This window comes from Penicillium malachiteum, assembly GCF_028827825.1.
Source record: "Penicillium malachiteum strain IBT 17515 chromosome Unknown utg000001l:1.0-8184562.0:1.0-8186909.0, whole genome shotgun sequence".
NCBI lineage: Eukaryota > Fungi > Ascomycota > Eurotiomycetes > Eurotiales > Aspergillaceae > Penicillium > Penicillium malachiteum.
The window spans coordinates 2,909,808-2,927,811 of NW_026643094.1; the positions used below are offsets into that span (position 1 = coordinate 2,909,808).

The 18,004-nt window shown below is 47.0% G+C and overlaps 9 protein-coding genes across 9 annotated transcripts; 4 read left to right on the forward strand and 5 right to left on the reverse strand.

The window, feature by feature from the left end:
• Window positions 1-295: 295 nt before the first annotated feature.
• Window positions 296-1,114, reverse strand: N7483_001090 (SDR family NAD(P)-dependent oxidoreductase; the record flags this gene model as incomplete). The annotated part of the gene is made up of 1 exon (XM_057084528.1): window positions 296-1,114. One exon carries the CDS (start codon window positions 1,112-1,114, stop codon window positions 296-298), a length of 819 nt encoding a protein of 272 aa, XP_056950677.1.
• Window positions 1,115-1,983: 869 nt separating this feature from the next.
• N7483_001091 (SDR family NAD(P)-dependent oxidoreductase) lies at window positions 1,984-2,880 on the reverse strand (the record flags this gene model as incomplete). Its single annotated transcript, XM_057084529.1, has 4 exons — window positions 1,984-2,170; window positions 2,212-2,375; window positions 2,423-2,800; window positions 2,857-2,880. The coding sequence occupies 4 exons, from the start codon at window positions 2,878-2,880 to the stop codon at window positions 1,984-1,986; spliced, it is 753 nt and encodes a 250-aa protein (XP_056950678.1).
• A 484-nt stretch (window positions 2,881-3,364) lies between these two features.
• On the forward strand, window positions 3,365-5,344 carry N7483_001092 (fungal specific transcription factor domain-containing protein; the record flags this gene model as incomplete). Its single annotated transcript, XM_057084530.1, has 1 exon — window positions 3,365-5,344. One exon carries the CDS (start codon window positions 3,365-3,367, stop codon window positions 5,342-5,344), a length of 1,980 nt encoding a protein of 659 aa, XP_056950679.1.
• Window positions 5,345-5,644: 300 nt separating this feature from the next.
• N7483_001093 (uncharacterized protein) lies at window positions 5,645-6,901 on the reverse strand (the record flags this gene model as incomplete). Its single annotated transcript, XM_057084531.1, has 4 exons — window positions 5,645-5,981; window positions 6,056-6,450; window positions 6,531-6,650; window positions 6,722-6,901. The coding sequence occupies 4 exons, from the start codon at window positions 6,899-6,901 to the stop codon at window positions 5,645-5,647; spliced, it is 1,032 nt and encodes a 343-aa protein (XP_056950680.1).
• Window positions 6,902-7,852: 951 nt separating this feature from the next.
• Window positions 7,853-8,915, forward strand: N7483_001094 (uncharacterized protein; the record flags this gene model as incomplete). Its single annotated transcript, XM_057084532.1, has 4 exons — window positions 7,853-8,023; window positions 8,087-8,107; window positions 8,167-8,313; window positions 8,397-8,915. The coding sequence occupies 4 exons, from the start codon at window positions 7,853-7,855 to the stop codon at window positions 8,913-8,915; spliced, it is 858 nt and encodes a 285-aa protein (XP_056950681.1).
• Window positions 8,916-9,051: 136 nt separating this feature from the next.
• On the reverse strand, window positions 9,052-10,517 carry N7483_001095 (Sterigmatocystin 8-O-methyltransferase; the record flags this gene model as incomplete). The annotated part of the gene is made up of 3 exons (XM_057084533.1): window positions 9,052-9,744; window positions 9,945-10,226; window positions 10,284-10,517. 3 exons carry the CDS (start codon window positions 10,515-10,517, stop codon window positions 9,052-9,054), a joined length of 1,209 nt encoding a protein of 402 aa, XP_056950682.1.
• A 616-nt stretch (window positions 10,518-11,133) lies between these two features.
• On the forward strand, window positions 11,134-14,043 carry N7483_001096 (non-ribosomal peptide synthetase; the record flags this gene model as incomplete). Its single annotated transcript, XM_057084534.1, has 1 exon — window positions 11,134-14,043. The coding sequence occupies one exon, from the start codon at window positions 11,134-11,136 to the stop codon at window positions 14,041-14,043; it is 2,910 nt and encodes a 969-aa protein (XP_056950683.1).
• A 215-nt stretch (window positions 14,044-14,258) lies between these two features.
• On the reverse strand, window positions 14,259-15,906 carry N7483_001097 (putative F-box protein (Pof7); the record flags this gene model as incomplete). Its single annotated transcript, XM_057084535.1, has 2 exons — window positions 14,259-15,470; window positions 15,526-15,906. The coding sequence occupies 2 exons, from the start codon at window positions 15,904-15,906 to the stop codon at window positions 14,259-14,261; spliced, it is 1,593 nt and encodes a 530-aa protein (XP_056950684.1).
• Window positions 15,907-16,266: 360 nt separating this feature from the next.
• N7483_001098 (putative mitochondrial carrier protein) lies at window positions 16,267-17,692 on the forward strand (the record flags this gene model as incomplete). Its single annotated transcript, XM_057084536.1, has 2 exons — window positions 16,267-16,516; window positions 16,581-17,692. 2 exons carry the CDS (start codon window positions 16,267-16,269, stop codon window positions 17,690-17,692), a joined length of 1,362 nt encoding a protein of 453 aa, XP_056950685.1.
• Between the last annotated feature and the right edge of the window lie 312 nt (window positions 17,693-18,004).

Here is an 18,004-nt window from a genome sequence, read left to right on the forward strand (position 1 = left end):
GTGGTTAAAGTAGTAGGATGTGAAACTACCCACTAGTGGCCTGCTCATATTTGGTCCCAAGCTACGAGAGAAGGTGGGAATGTACTTATTAAAGCACAAGATAAGGAGGAGTCAACTTATCTGATGTTCTATAGAAATAAGATGATTGGTTCGGCATCGAAAGGAAGATGAGATGATTTATCTCTCATGATGTCATACAAAAGATCACATCTATTACAGACTCGGAGTTTCAGTATTTAAATGAATCATAGAAACTGAATAATTCTGAATAATTTAACAACTGAGAATTTAAAGCCTAACGCGCAGTATAGCCACCGTCCACCATCAATGAAGACCCTGTAACAAAAGAGCTGCGTCCGCCTGCGAGATATAGTACTCCATCCGCAATTTCCTCTGGTCTCCCCATCCTCTCCATGGGCACCGCGGTGCCAATTCGCTCCATCATAGCCTGCAGAATCTGCGGGGATTTGGTGGTGAGTGGTGTCTCCGTGTATCCGGGACAAATAGCATTGATGCGCAATCCCTTGCTTGCATAATCATCCGAAGCAGTCTTCGTCAGACCAATGACCGCGTGTTTACTCGCAGTGTAGGCCGTGGAAAGGGGAATGCCAACGACTCCTTGAATTGAAGAAAAGTTGATAATAGAGCCGCGTTGCAAGGGTCTCCCATCAATACTAGACTTTATAGGCTCTTGCTCGAGCATAATCCTGGCTGCAGCGCGGAGGACGAAGAACGTCCCTGTAAGATTGATGTTCAAAATCCGCTCCCAGTCACTGGTTTCACAGAAAGCAGCTCCGCCGGGGTGCTTCATGGCAATGCCAGCAGCATTGACGACATAGTCAAGTCGACCGAAAGTTTTCGCGACTGTTTCGACAACTTCGTTGACTCGAGATTCATCGGCGATGTTGGAAGGGAAGAGTTCGATACGTGTGGGAGTGGCCAAGCCCTTTTGCTTTTGGCTTGCTTCGATCTCGGATTTAATGGCATCCAGAGCTTCTTGATTCAAATCGAGGAGAGCAAGACCCGAAGCTCCTTCGCTGGCGAATGCAAGAGCGCATGCTCGCCCAATACCCGATGCGGCACCTGTGATCAACGCGATGCCGGGGACGTCCATTGCAGATATTTCTCAGGAGAAGGGTTGAGAGTAATTGAGGTTTTGATATTTTCAAATAGAAAAATGATTTTGGATGTGTTCTTTGGTTCTAGAGGACTTGTCTGGGAATAAGTAGACTGTACAACACCGTGAGTCCGTGACTCTATACACTCTCCGCAGTGGGGCTGTCGCGGAGGCTTGCCTAAACAAAACAACCTTCTTATCTTACACTCAGCAATGTGTCAACACAATTATCAAAAGAGGCAGTTTGCATATGCATGCAGAACCAGTAGTATCAGCAGGCCAGAAGGTGAGGGGAAATCCCAAATTCAATGACTTGGTCATGCAAGCAAGATGCATGGTGTCGATGTACTAGTACTAGTATCACCTACCAAACCAAACACACCAAACACGCCATCATGATGATACTCAAACTTGAAGAGAGATGTGGGTGCTGCATTTCAATATTATTATATTCCCTACCTACTCGTCAACTGGTAGATAGACTGGAGACTCCGAGTCATTATGTGATGAGCTCTCTATCATAGACCTGGGCATATCTGGTGGCACATGTGCACGTCCATGTCAACTATTCGAAATTCTTTACTTTTTTTTAGTTCGGTCAAGTTCTTCAAGTTTGCAAGATGCATATGTGGAAGGTCGTTCCGAGCAATCAATAGTCTGATAAATCATATTTGCACATGTGATAGGCCAAAATAATTTCAAGAAAAGCTCTCTATATTTTAGCATCTAATCGACATCATGATCTGGAGGAATTCGCTCTTTGTCTAATCTATCATTTGGGAACCTCCGGGATGGTACCTGACATCTCAAGTAGTATTTATAGAGAGATTCAAATTCCATAGACCCCGGAATACAAAATACTATATCTAGCAGATCCATCCTCCGTCCACATTGTAAACTGCCCCAGTCACAAATGATGCTTCATCGCTCAGTAAAAAGGCAATTACATTGGCCACTTCGATTGGCTCCGCATGTCGCTTCTGGGCAGTGGCTTGAAGACCACGCTTAACATCCTCGGCATCCTCCCCTGGGACATGGGTGTATTGACAGAGCCTGTATATTTCAATCAGCCTGTGTCTTGAGTCGGGAAACACGATGCAGATGCTATCTTGATCTCACCTGGTGCAACGCAATTCACTCGAATTTTCTGGTTTTCTTTTGCTGCAGTCCTAGATAACCCAATGACGGCAGCTTTGCTAGCACAATATGGCGAGACACCGGGTGCTCCCATCTGTCCAAAGGTGCTTGCAGCAGAAACCTGGTGATGTTTAACAGTATTCTTGAAGTTTGAGCTGAGATACTTACAATACTAGCACCTGCTTTCATGGCTCTAAGCTGTGCTCTCAGACAGAAAAACACACCCCGCGTGTTAACTGCGAAGATGAAATCCCAAGTTTCATCACTAATCTCGGTGATAGGCTGGGCTGGGCTAATAATTCCTGCCATGTTCACTGCGCCATCGAGTTTGCCCAGCTTCTCAACAGTAGAGTCGATCCATGCATCAACATTCTGGCTGTGTCGTATATCAACAACAGTGTAAATGTGATTTTGTCCAGGCAAAGATTCTTGGGCGTTCTTGACAGCGGCTTCGTTAATATCCGCCAAGGATATGATTGCACCACGAGAAGCTAGTAATTTTGCAGTAGCAAGCCCCATGCCTGAGGCTGCACCGGTGATAGCAATCTGAAAGATCGAATATTCAGCAAGATATACTCTCATACATAATTATTCATACTTACCACTTTGCCCTCAAAAGATGCCATTTTTATCGGATTTGAAAGCTGAAAATCTTCAATTTGCGGTTATGTGACGAGAGGAGAGATAGGAAATCCCATAATCTTGTAGACATCCATGATTATTAAATAGATTTTCCCCATTACGTAGAAATCGATGAAATGGATGAGGAAATCGATGAATACTAACATTTTGATAAGCATAAATCAGATAGGAAGGTATCCGCGGCTCCAACTTGAACGGGCAAGTGTTCGCTATCTGACTCCACCTTCATTATCATTCCCGGCAAATCATCGGACTTCACCCGACCTATAACCAACTCTCTCAATGTGAGCTGTCTGCACTCATTATGGTGACACGTACCTCTGCACGCAGAGACACCGGCGCGCATACACGATCTTCCACAGGATGTGCAACAGTATGTACTTCTTTGCTCTGAACGCATGACTTGACTGATCTGAGCAGTGTCGGAGTCGTCACGTCAAATGCGACGAGGGACGCCCAACATGTTCCATGTGTGCATACTTCGATCTGCCATGCGCTGGATACAAGAAGGATGTATTCTTTGACAGTAAAAATCCAGACAGTCAAATTCGCTTTCGCCGACCTCTTTTGACTGAGGAAGAGCGACAACGAATGAGTGAATGGCTGGTATCAACTGCCCCACCAAAGTCAACAGCCAGATTACTCTCGCTCATCGATGAAGAGAGTGAAAAACGTTCCTCGGGATCAGATGAAATGGGACTTGTATTTGGTCCCTTTGGAGTTTTCAAAGTGCGGCAAGGTCAAGATGAGTGTTCATCACCCCTGGCAAGTGAATCCCTCCCACCGGTAGAGGAATCTGAAGATACTACTACAAGTAGCCCTCCGCAAAACATCTCCCAAATTTTGGAAACAATTCCGATAGCTTCGAACTTTGCTCAGTGGTCTCCCGAGTTCATGCAATCACTTCTTGAACAGCCTGATCAAGATCTCAGTCCAACAACTCCAAACTTGCTTGACATGATAATGGATCAAAGTCATTTGGAAACTCCTAGTATGACAATGCCGCCACACGACTATCAGCTCACTACATTTATCCCGACCACATATTCTCCAGTTTCCTCCTTAACCTCCTCTAACATTACCAAGTCCATTCCCCAGGATGCCGTTTTCCTTCTAAAACATTACTCGTCAACAGTCATAAGTCTCATGACCCCAGTACGGCACAAGAAGACACCCTGGCATATCCTATTTATTCCACATATTAAGGACTGTCTCGCAGCCCTAGCACTTGGTGAAGACCTGAGCCACGCGAGTCTGTGTGCTTTCTTCGGTACCTTAGCTATCAGTGCTTTCAGTTTGGGCGGAATGTCTCAATCTGAAAATTGGCTGGACCAAGGGCAGACATATCTCCAACGTGCTCACAGCCACGCAAGGTCAATGCTTATAACCGCCTATGATATTCCAAAACCAGCAAAATACAAGTCAATATTGATGGCAATCCTGACGATGGTACAAGTGTCTAACTTTTCGGGAAACCGACACCAAGCAGAGGAATATTTCCTAGAAGCTGAGAAATTCATCCGCTTAAGAGGGTTGAAGCGAAAGAAATCTCGCAAAGTCCGTCTTCTACATCACTGTTATGTCTTCGAGCGTATGTTCCACGAGAGCATCTTCGTATGTGGTGCCAACTCAATTCAGCGTCGTCATGTCCGTCGAGCGATTGAGTCCAGTGGTCTTTCTCGGTGTAGCGTCGATGGTCTTTCTTTCCGTCTATACAAATGGCAAAATCTACAACAGGAGATGCTACGAGTACGAGATCGGGAAGAAGGAGAGAATGATCTGCACCTTGAACGGCCAGGATTATTTTCAGCTACCCTTTACCCAGAGATTTTCGGAGTTCCCGAGCCTTGGATTCTGCTTCTTTCTCTAGTGATACGACTTGCAGTCGAAAAGGATGGTGCCGAGCAAGACCCGAACGGCAGCGGCCTGAATCTAAGAGACTATATCAGTCGGGCGAAGGCGCTGGAGGATTATATCAATCAACTCCAACGACCGAGTGAAATGGCCTTCTCTTCTACAACTCAGCAGTCCTCGATTGATCGGCATATTTTGGAGAACATGCTTGAGGCGATGCGACATGCACTAGCCATTTACTTTTACCGACGCATCTATAACCTAAGTGCGTCTATGCTGCAAGAAAAGGTGGTTAAGGTTCGCGATTGCCTGCTGCAGTGTCAGTGCGTTGATTCAAGCGTTGTCCATGGATCCGCAAGCTTTATATGGCCTGCGTTCATTGCGGCATGTGAAGCGGAGGATCCCGAGGTGCAGAAGTCTTTCGCTACCTGGTTTGAGACCTCAGCGAGGCGGAGTGGTCTTTCTTGTTTTAGTCAGACACTTGGTTCAGTTGAGGAAATATGGGAAGAGAAGTGTGTGACCTATGGACAGAGTGTTACTTGGTTGGATCTCATGAGAAGAATTGGTTCTCAGCAGCAGGAAATAGTATTTTGAGGAGGAAATCGGGTTCCCTTTCCCACCTGGGCAGCCTTGCGGTTGGACATCAATCATGATGATAATTGTTTAAGAAATATTTGTATTTATTGATCTTATTGGAATGACATGATAGATTTAAATAGCATCAATTAATTAAAAGTCCGATCGTACATAAGTCCAAAGTACCTGCCTGTGTTTATTTCCTGTGGCATAAATCATCATGAAGTAATCCAATCCCCAATTCATGGACAACATCATGTTATAAAATAGATAGAGAACGCCCCTCGCCCAGATAGTATGAAAAAGTATACATTCGGATCATGGAATTGCAGGATCCTTCGAGTTTGAAGCATATTCCTCACGAAGATGCTCAGAACTTGACGAGGCCAACCAGCTTCCACGATCTTTCTTCAGGCGTGAGGCGGATATGTCTTTAAAGCCGTATCCGTCATGGCTACCAGTACTTTCCTCCCTTCTTCCACGTAGAAGCAGCCGGAAATATGAGAAGATCGGGACGGCAGAGGCACAGAGGATGGCACAGGTGAGCTCGACTACACTCAGTATCTCAAATGCTGTGAGAGTCCATGTGTCATCGTCTGCCATTTCCGTTCCCGCCAATAAGACGGTGACTCGAGCCAAAGAACATCCGAAGGACCTAAGAAGTTTGTTAGTCTCACATGTGAATCCTTAGCAGGCTGTGTGAATGTCTGTCTTCAAGATATGACTTACACGAAACCCACTGAGAAGACTGCTGTGAGTCCAAGCTTGCGCTTTATATCCATTTGCAGGGTGATGACCGTTATGATCGGCAAGAGCAGAATAGCAAGGTCTGAAACCATACTCAAGACCAAGGGAGCACCAATGTCGCCTAAAGGTTGGACGCAAGTACCGGTCTCATTGGTATACGCATTGACTCTTTCCCAGTACCAGTTGACAGGCGAGCATTGCAGGATATAGAACAGGATGGTACCTAGACACAAAAGTGTGGCAAAGACCAGGTTGATCCACCAAGTGACTTTAAGCCATGTCTGATTCACGATAAATAGGCGACGATAATAAGTCAAAAGGGCGACTTTTGTTGCGAAGATCGATGGTCCGTTGAAGAGAGCAGTTACCCAGACACTCTGAGAAGCCGCGATTCATTAGCATCATGGAATAAGGAGAGTGGAGGGTGGAAGTTGTTATTTCAATTCGTTTCACTCACAGCAAATACTGAGACGAGGTCCTTATATGACGGGTCTTGGGCTACTATGCGGAAGGTATGAATACCTAAGCCTTTAGTCCCTGCAATTATTGTTGCGATGGTTCCAACATTGGCAAACAACTAGTGACATCATATTAGTATGGCTGATGAGTAGCAAGGATGAGCATAAATTGAAGGGACTTATAGCATACCAACGCTGCAACGAGAAAATAATCCTCCATGAAAGTCTTCCTATGAACTTTCCACTGGGCCCAGATGCGCATCGGGACAGATACATTTCCAAGCAGCATCATCACACCGCAGACGCCATAGATTGCTGACTGTCTGCTCTGCGGCCATTCTTCCAGTTCTGTTGAGGTAAGAGAAGTCATGATTGTCGTGCACGACAAGGGTAAGGGAAATTGAAATTCAATTTCGAAGGTGATTGCGGCATTTAGCTGTAAGTATTCTGATAATCACTGGGGCCAATTCTACATCTCTTTCTGCAGTTCCACTGGAATCAAACTCTACATCCTTCTTCTCTATATTAGGATGTTGCCTCTCCAAGTTGGGGGCCAGGGGCTCATTGATATTCAAAGCTAAAAGTTTCCATCGCATGACGCCGAGTCAGTCTTCTGAGGACCACTCCGTATTTACTTAGTAAACAACACGTATAGCACTAACTCCTGAAGGATCATATTTGATGAAGCTTACAGGCTACTTTAATGCGAAGGATTTGCACAAATTTCTGCAAATTGCAATGAAATTGGCTCTTGGGCCCCACATGCAACCTCGCATATTGACCTTGGGGGCTATAATCCATAATTTCTGAAGAAAACATGCATTAAATGATAAATGCATGAATAGAGCACGGGATAAAGCTTCATTTCGAGATTAATCCCCTTTATAGAAAGTGTCCACAGACTAATATCCTGACGGGGCCAAATTCCAAGTTTTCTCTTGCCTTTAGTCGTTTAGGCAAAATCCAGGTCGCGGAATTCGCGTAAAAGCTTTCCACTCCAATGCTTAGCGCTGCTTTTCATGCAAGTAAGCCAGACTAATTTCATCGTGGCGTGGTCCATGGTCTCAATTCTCACTTAGTGCTTGTTATCAGCACCAATCAGCCAAGCCAGCCACACCCGCTATTTTGACTAGCACTTGCACATCGACTCCACTCCAAAGCCCCCACAAAGAAACAAAGAAACATGGAAACAAGTTGAACTGTTACATGGTCGAATAGCCTGTTCAATAAACATTTATTGAAACAACGGCCCCCTTATTTGGATCATACAGTGGCCCCCTCAATCTTCCAGCAGAACTATACACTACTAACAACATTGAATATGGCTCAAGGATACTCTCAGGAGGATGGCCCCGTTGAGGCGCCACCAGGAGTCATGAATGCTAAGACAATTTGCGAACCCCTCTCTGAGATCCCGGATCCTGCTCGGGAAGTCCTGGAGAAATGGAGTCAGATTCCTTCCGCTGATGTAGTTCAGCATGTGAATGATGTGGTAGGTCTCTTCCAGCCTGTTTTCTAAGTTCCCAGTGGGGTTCATTGCTGACTGTGAATTTAGAGGGACCGCGCGTATGAAGTGGTAAGTGGTCGATCGATTTCCTGAAGAATATGTGCGAGATGTTAATGGAGTTGTTATAGTATCCATGGCCATCAATTGGTCTCTATCAATTTCTTGACATCCACATGTTGGGGTTCGACTCTTATCCTGAAATCCTTCAGTCGATCAAGGAAGGAGGCCTATTTTTGGACCTAGGGTGCTGTTTCGCACAAGAGATTCGGCAGCTGGTTAGTGAAACGATGATCTTTTCTAAAATGAGTTAAAGAAAAAAGACAAATTCCTAATTCATTACTGACAAATATGGACTTAGGTCCTTGATGGAGCACCAGCAGAAAATGTCTTCGGTGCCGACCTATCTATCGATCTCATGAACATGGGATATAAGCTATTCCTGGATGAGGAAAAGCTCGGTGTCAGATTCATTACAAGTGATATTTTTGACAGCCAATCAACCCTTAGGTCAGAGTTCAAAGGTCGATTCAGTGTGATTCATGCCAGCAACTTCTTTCACGTTTTTCCATGGGCGAAAACTATTGAAGTTGCTAAAATCACCCTCGGATTGCTCAGTGATCAACCTGGATCTACTATTTTAGGCACTCAGGTTGGTACTAAGAGAGCCAAAAACGTCGCTTTTCCCCATGTAAATAAGACTGCTTTTTTCCATACCCCAGGAACTTGGAAGAAGCTTTGGGTTATCGCCGCTGAGGAAATGGGCATTCAAGTCGACGTCCAGGCGACTGAGTCTTATTTCCCTAGTCATGATTTACATGGATGGCCCGAAGAGCTGGAATTCATTCGGCTACGCTTCCAGATTAGGAGATTGTCCTGAGCTTTTCAGGGTTATTCACTGCCAGTGTGAAGTTGGAATAGGTAGACGCTCAAATTTAAAGATTAAAATTACTAGAATATTTCTATAGACGTTTGAATATGCTCATTCTAAGACTCCTTCCACTACCAGTAGTATTTCAGACATTTGAATCATCCCAAATAGCCTGCACCACTGACAGTGTATCTCCAGCTGGTCTCTCTATTCCAACCCATTTGAAGCGCGGATCTGCGCTCTGCAGCAACGCCCGCCACATAGCCTCATCCCTTTCCCGAGCATTCAACAAAACCAACATATTAATATCCATTGCCGTATCCTGTCTTCTCTTCCACATCGGCTTGTTTTTGTGATCCAGAACATGATCATGAATCAGCACGCGCGTGCCCTGTCGCATCCCAGGTACCAAGCACTTCAGAATATTGATCGCATGGACATCACCCCAGTTATGTAGTACATGTCGTAGATAGAACACGGCGACATCACGAAGTGGCTGCAGAGCGAAGAAATCGTGAACCTGGAATTCTACATTCTTCATTGCATTTTGTGATGCTTTCTCAATCACTTCAGGCAGCTCCTGGACGACATAGTGCAAATGTGGATAAATTTCGGCCGCCGCCAAGGAAATTGCCCCATGCGCGCCACCAACATCCACAAAGACGGAGCCCGACGGGAGAGGCTGGAGGATTGGCCGGGACGCTTCAAGGAAAGAGGAGGGGCTGAAGCCGGAGCCGGAGGAATAACCCCTTTTGCTAGCGGCAAAAGTAGCTGCTCTCTCGGGGGATTGAGAAAGGGCGCTATAGAGAGTGAGGTTGTTGTTTGCGAGAGCGAACCCCTGTTCATTTTGATGAGTGAATTAGTGGCTGAAGGGGCAGAAGGATTCGGTTTCAGAACTCACTGATTTTGTCGGATCCGAGGAACCTGGAAATCGTTTCAAAGATTCAATTGTCTATAGATTGGGGGGGAAATTATGAGTTTGTGGTTTGTTGTTTGTGAGGCGTTTGACAGCCCTGGAAGTTACACTCAGTGACTCACCCTAGTTGCGCCAGGCCAACTATTTTCGCAAGTTGATCCAATCCAACCATGAATACCTTCTTGGCGGAGAAGCATGCTGGCTCTAGTGTGAACCACCTCATTTTCATTGGGCTCGTCAAATACGCGAATCGTCATTGCATGGCGCAGCAGGCGCCGGACATCCCCTTCAGGTAGTCCACATTGTTCAGCCAGTCCTGCAAAGGTGACGGGCTCGCCGGAGGTGGGCACAAGTTTGGCAATGTTAAACTGCTGAATAAAATGCAGTGATACGAGATTCGCATGCTACTGAGAAATTAGATGGTCTCCGGGGTCAATTAGAGAGTTGACAAGTCGACCTACCGCGGCATATGATCGGAGAAGATCTGCTGGCTCAAGAAGAAGATCTTGAATCTCACAGACTGCATTCAGTAGATTATTTCGAGCATCATCTGCTGCTGGAGGGAAATCAATTGACGTCGGGCAGTCCGACAAAAATGAGGGTTCCTTGAGTTCATGTTGAGCCAAAAGAGTGCGCAACTCTTGAGCCGATTTGGTGATAGTGCTCACTAGATGGTCAATTTGTGATGAGGCCATCTTGTTTTGCTAAAAGCTATCCAAATCCCTTGGATATAGACTGGTTTTATGCTGCAACAGTTGACAAATGAAATTTGATCATGGCTCCATGGGCGTGAGCCGGGAAATGCCTCATCCGTTATGTACCCATCGTGATAACTCATCCTAGCACAATTCCATATACACACTTTGTATATGGGTTCTTCACGGAGAGACTATCCACAATGGGATCAAAATCCGCCACTAATGAAATACCGAGAAGTAGATTTGGGGGCGAAAATAGTTGGTTGGTTCGGTAAAGGATAAGCATTGGGGGCTAAAAGACTATGGTGCTTATTTTCTGGCCCCATATGCTGAATCCATTACATTGAATATGTTGATCGCAGCGCCGGAAGAAGGTAGGTTGCAGCGACAAACACAAATATCGTACTAGTGTTGAGTCCAGCCCTGGCCTAGTGATGCACATGTGCCATTGGAACACTTCACGGGTCAGGACTCGGTTCAATCGTTCCGCGTGTTGAACAAGTGAAAGAAAATGGAAATTATTTAGAAAACATAAATTTAGGAAGAATTCAAGAGGTCGTTTCAACTTCTCATTTGCCTCTCTCTGCAGATCAGAAACAATTAGCACTCCATTATGCTTGCTCCGGTTGTTCCTTCTCCTACTATCGCTTTTTCCTCCCTAGAGAAACCCCAACTAAGGCAAAGCCTCGTTGAGGGCCTGGAGAAGCTTGATAAAATAGGAAACCTCTCATCGGAGGCCACCTCGCTGCTAGAGGTTTTCTATAGAGCCGCAGAAAGCTCGGCTGGCATCACATTTTATCAATCAAATGGTTCTGAAGTCACATCGAAGCGTCTAACTTACCAAGACCTCCTGGATCAAGCTTTGAATGATGCAGGAATTATCCAAAGGCTGAGTGATAACCTAGAACGGGATAGTGTTTTCTTATTACACTTTGACACGCATGAGGAGAACATTCGCTGGTTCTGGGCTGTGACAGCAGCGGGATACTTGCCTTGCATTGTGCCCAAGTTTGCCTCATCCGACGAGCGACGAATTGCCCAAGCAGAACATATTCTGCGCTTACTTGACGGACCAATCATTCTTACCAGTGGTCGTATGGCATGCGCCTTTAAAGATGTGGAAGTCAAGGCATTGCATCGCATGGACGATGTTGTGCATAAAGCCACATCCTTAAACTCGGCCATTCCACCATTGACACGCAATCAGCGCGAAGATGACCTCGGGGCTCTAATGCTGACATCTGGCAGCACGGGCTTCTCCAAGGCTGTGTGTCTGCGTCAACCGCAAATGCTGGCTTCAGCGGCTGGTAAGGCGGCACATTGTGGTGCCACACCTCAGGATGTGTTTATGAGCTGGATTGCGTTCGACCATGTGGTCAATCTTGTTGAGATGCATTTACATGCCATGCGACTGGGGGCAGAGCAAATCCAGGTATCTACCGAAGAGATACTGAAGAATCCGCTTCGCTTCCTTGATTTGGTTGACCAGCACCGTGTATCACTGAGCTTTGCTCCCAACTTCTTTCTGGCACTATTATCCGAACGTGTATCTTGTGCAGATTTTGACAAGGAGTCAGTATCCTGGGATCTCTCATCTCTCCGCTGTGTGTTCTCTGGTGGAGAAGCCACAGTGCGGCAGATGGCAGCAAACCTCTCTCGCGCACTCCAACCTTTTGGAGCTCAACCTTTCATCCGCGCTGGCTATGGACTGACCGAGTCTTGTGCCGGTATGATTTGGGATGTGATTGATCATACCGTCGATGACCTTTATAATGCCCCCGGCGAATTTCTTACTTGTGGTTTACCCATCCCTGGGGTGAAGATGCGTGTGATTTCCGATATCACTGGAAAGGAGGCGAAGGCAGGCGAAGAAGGTACTCTACAGCTGTATGGTGCCGTTATGTTCAGGGAATACTACCGTGACCCAGTAGCTACCCGTTCAGCTTTCACTGATGATGGCTGGTTCATCACAGGAGATAACTCCTATCTAGACGAACGTGGCCAGTTGTACATTACCGGGCGAACCAAAGATACTTTACTAATCAATGGTCTTACCATATTCGCCGTGGAGGTTGAGCATAGCATCGAACAAGCACTTATTCCAGGTGTGACACCGAGTTATACGCTAGTCTTCGCCCACCGACCTGCAGGAGCCGTGACCGAGTCATACTGTGTTCTGTATCTCGCCAGCTACGACCATGATGACGACGATGCCAGGGTACAGGCCAATGATGCCATTGAGCGCATTGCCAGTCTGGTTGTTCACGTCAAGCCTGCCGCGATTCTTCCCATTGCTCGCAGCCACTTCGAGAAAACTTCCTTGGGAAAACTATCTCGTGCTCATTTCAGACGTCTCTTTGAAAATGGTACACTTGATCCAGAACGCGAATTCCATGTATCGCGTCTTCAGGCATACCGTCAGGCTCATCGCCAACCACCCTCCTCTGAAATTGAGCAAACCATTCTCGATATCGTCTGCAAGCGTCTCTCTGTAGACCCCAACGAGGTCAGCGTTACAACCAATCTGTTCCAGCTTGGTCTCTCCTCCCTGGACTTTTACACGGTCACTCAAGACCTCCACCATACATTCAACGCCCGCGTTACTCTTCCCGAACTTCTTGCCGATCCCTCTATCTCTGGCCTCTCTCAACGCATCTCCGCCTCGATGAGCGATACCAATACAGAATATAACCCAGTCGTCTGTCTCCAACCACACGGCTCAAAGACTCCGCTGTGGCTCGTTCATCCAGCTTCAGGAAATGTTCTCATCTTCACGGCCCTCGCACGAGCATTCCACGACCGCCCCGTATATGCATTCCGCGCTCGTGGCACTCAGCCTGGCGAACCATTATTCACCAGTTTTACCGAGATGGCGGATGAATACACTGCTGCACTCCTGAAGAGTCAGCCCGAGGGTCCTTACGCTATAGCTGGGTACTCACTTGGAAGTAGCATCGCATTCGAGATCGCCAAGCGACTCGAAAGTACCGGTGCTGAAGTTCGTTTTTTGGGTGCCTTAGACGGTCCACCGGATATTGCACCGCTAGTAGGCGATCTTACTTGGACCGAAGCCTTGGTAATGATTGGCTATTTCTATGAGTTGATCTCAGAGAGGAGATGTATCGAGTTGATGCCAGAGCTGAAAGATGAGCCTGCCGATTATGCTTTGGATTATGTTCTTCGTGAAGCGAATCCACAGCGGGTGAAGGTTTTGGGCTTGGAGAGAGCTGAACTGATCCATGTTACCGATATCACGCATGGCTTTTGTAGTTCGGCTGGAAAGTGGATGCCTGCTGGAACAGTGCAGTCTCCTGTGGATGTCTTTGCAGTAGAGCCTTTATTGACAGTCACGGATAAGAAGGATGTTTGGATTAGACATTATCTTGGGAAGTGGCAAGCATTGACTAAGGAAGGCATGACGGTGCATTCTTGCGAAGGTCGCCATGCTGATATGCTAGGACTGGAGTTTGTGAATTCTTTGGCCTTGATTTTGCGGAGAGTATTATCTGAGCGTGGTGCTTAGTTCTTTTGATACTCATTTTCTAGGTATAACAGTACATCCTGGTGGACAAATATGAACAAGATTTGAATATAATAGTCTTAGGACCAAAATGATGTAATTAACTTGAGAGATGTGAATATGAAACTGAATTGATATTGGACAGGTCCTGCATATATAAATTTCTAAGTCATAAATTTCTTTAATTTGGCGTTGTTATATGCATCGATCATAAATCATCACTTGCTCTCAAGGCCCCAGCCTCGCACACGGCTAAAGACATAGGCACGGTCATTGCGAAGACCAAACTCACCCAGGTCATCAGTGAGCTTGTTGTAGTTCCAAAAACCTCTCCAAATCAATTTTGTATTTTTGGACTGGTTCGACTGAGACTTGGATGCCGATGTCGATCGTAAGGACAAGTGCATAAGGTAAGTGTACTTCGATTCTACGCCCTCGGTTTCAATGAAAATATCCCGTGGGTCTGAAGACTCCGGGGTCTGGTTAAGACCTTCGGCAGTTTGATTTTCCTCATCGGGAAGAGGCACGGGGGATGTCAGGCGCCAGCGTCCACGATGCCCATGTTTAAGGGCGTTCATCGCAACAGGCGGTATAGGATCAGCTGCACCAGACAAAGACTGGCCTTGCTCGGAAAGCCGGCGCTGATGCTGTTTGTGTGAGGTAGCCCGAGCAGTCTTAATGTTTTCCTTGCTGATGTGGGGCACCACATCTACTGGCTCGGTTGTTGAGAGCAAAGAAACCACAGTTCCATCGGGGTAGAATCGCAAGTAGCGATAATAAGTCACAATATGAATGGGGGTGTTCCAAGACACAGTTTGATATGTTGACTGGGCACCCGGCCTGGTGTAGTTGACTGTGCTTATATAGATTCCAGTAAACCGGATTCGTGGATAAGACTGGAATACTTGACTCCACGAAGCCAGCGGCTTGGGGATCTCCAAAGAGACTCCCTTTGGAAATGGTGTGTATCTTGTGCAGTTGAGGGTATAGATAGGATTTCCATAGAGATCACAGGCGTATGTATAGTGCATCCCGGCAAAGCCAAACTCGGGATTTTGACAAATTCCTTTCCAAATGTGTTGTTCCCGCAAAAAATAGTATGCAAATCTCTTGCAAACCAGGGCCATCCGACCAAAAGTGGCAGGGTCGCGCAAGCTCATATGTCGTAGGAGTTCCACTATAACCTCGGACGGCAAATTCGCGATAGGGCACGGCGGTGGTGGAGTATTCTCAATAGCAGGTTCCGCTTGTGGGATAGGAGAATTGGCGAATGATTCGATCAATTCGTTTATGGGCAACAACTCGACTTGAGAAGGGGCTGGCACCGGCACAGGCACTGTCTCTGATCCGCTTGGCGCCGGCTGCGCAGGCTTCTTCCACACATGCGCAAAGTGCTTGTTGCGATAAGTCTGGTCTACACTAGCATCAAGCTGGAAAACAGTTAGCAAAATATGATAAAAGATGGTTTATGCTACAAACACTCACCCGGTAAGCTTTCCGGTAGTCCTGTAGACTATCACCAAGTTTGCCCGCTGCTTCCTTCTCCACTGCCCGCTCAAAATGTTCCAAGGCGGAGCTAGGTTCATGACGATCCTTTCGAGTAAACACATCCTCTTCATGAGCCTTCTCTGGTTCCACACTCAGTTGCCCGACCTGTTGGGCAAGGTCCTCGGTATCAAAGGATGCCGGCGGGGCTCCCTCTTCTTCAAGGTCCTTGCGGTGAGACGCCGCATGTTGACTTGGAAGGAATCGAGTCGGGTGCGGGTCCCGAGTCTCAGATTGAGGGGTACCTCTAGGTTCAGATCGACCAGAAACCTCTTCGCGCCACTGGCGACGGAACGATTCAAGCTCCGGATTGTCTGTCATGGTATGAGGGGCGTCCGGTGTCGGAGATCGATTGCGATTGATAAGCCCACCTGGAGGGTCCACTGGGGCAGAAAGACAGATAGACAGAAAAGAGGGGGAAATAGAAGAAATCTATACAATAAATATAACATGCGCCATTGATTTTAGAACTTGTTGACCTCTTTCAAGCTTGAAACCTCAAAACTCGGTGAATATCAAGTAACAGAGAGAGAGAGCCGGGAAGCTTATCTCCGCCCGCCACCTCCCGCAAAACCCCGAAAAACTTCTAGACCGAGAGTGACGCATCTTTCTTAACAATCTCGCGCCGCATCCCTCTTTTTATCACACATTTTGTCTACTTAGGCTGTGCCTACTAATTGAATGCCGACCGAGTTAAATTTGAGCTCCTCCTTCAAGCCTCCAGGTACTCCCGGGAGCGAATTCGTTGCCGATATCGATTCCTCGGGGACGTCATGGACGTCCAGTTTTGAGGAGACTTCCACGATGGCCACTTCAACAGGGGCCGTTGCAACTCCTTCGGTTGGGAATAATCATACTACAAGTACCGATATTTCACTCGGGCAGCGAATGATTTCTGCCTCGGCTGGTAATATCTTGACCGGGCTCCTCGGTAAGTTAGAGAGACCGATGGCAAGTACCCTCGAAATGAAGTCATAGCTAATCCACGATCACAGTTACACCTCTCGATGTCGTGCGCGTTCGTCTACAATCTCAATCTCAACCACAACCTTCTGCGGCCTCACAATACACCACCCATACTACTCGATCCTTAAAGAACCTCCCTCCGAATATTGGAATCACCGCCTGTTGTCGGGAAGTATTCTGGGTTGGAGATAATGCGCAAATGTGTATGCTGGGCCCTCAAGGCAGTTCTATTGGAAGTCAGGCACATCCAGCTATAGACTGCGCGGTTGAGGAGACACAGCGACGGACATTTACATCAACATTGGATGGGTTACGGAAGATTGCTAGGAATGAAGGAGTGTCCACATTATGGCGAGGCCTTAGCCCGACGTTAATGATGGGTATTCCCGCGAACATTATTTATTTCGCCGGATATGACTGGTTACGATTTGATGAGAACAGTCCCGTGCGAAAAACAATTCCAGATGTTTATGTGCCATTTGTCGGAGGCGCCATCGCGCGGACAACGGCAGCAGCAGCTACCAGTCCTGTCGAGATGTTCCGCACCCGCCTCCAGGCTACCCCAGGAACGGGCGCAGGACATTTCAAAGCGACTCTGCAGGGATTACACCAAATGACTAAAGTCAACGGATACGCGTCTCTCTGGCGTGGACTGTCGCTGACGATGTGGCGTGACGTTCCGTTTTCTGGTCTCTACTGGTGGGGATATGAAAAGATAAAGCTCAGCCTGGAGTCAGCACGCCAACACACAACTGTCACAGCGATCGAGGCTGAAGTTCCCTCTTCTGCGACCGCATTCCTGGATAGCTTTATTGCTGGTGCCGCCTCGGGGTCTGTGGCTGCTTTAGTAACTACACCATTTGATGTTGGCAAGACGCGACAGCAAGTCTATTTGCACATGGACCATGTGCCTAGTAATGGTCAGCGATCTGCTAATATTCCCAAGGCCGTTATTCCTGAGCAACTATCACTCCCCAAGTTCCTCATGCACATTTTCCGAGAGGAAGGCACTGCTGGACTCTTCCGCGGCTGGTCAGCACGATGTCTTAAGGTTGCGCCAGCCTGCGCGATCATGATTTCAACATACGAACTTGGCAAGCGTATGGCCCGAGAGGTTAATGAACGACGACACGAGGCTTGAAAATACCTCCTCTCCTTTATTCTGTACTTTTAATGCATGCGATCATTGTTTGATCGCCTCTCCTCTACTCCTGTTTTCGCGTCGTTTTTGCCACCTTTTCCCCTGGGTTCAGGCGTTCTGTTTTGATACCGCATCAGCCGAACTATAGACATGTATGTATCGGTTTCTTTCTTTGTCTCAAAGCATGTTCGGAGTGGGTTTCTGGGATCAAAAGTACCCCTATTCTTGTATTATACGTTCTCAACAATCTCACCTTGGCAAATAATCTTGGAATCTTGGAAAAACCTTCGAAGTACCTCGTGATTCACCTGG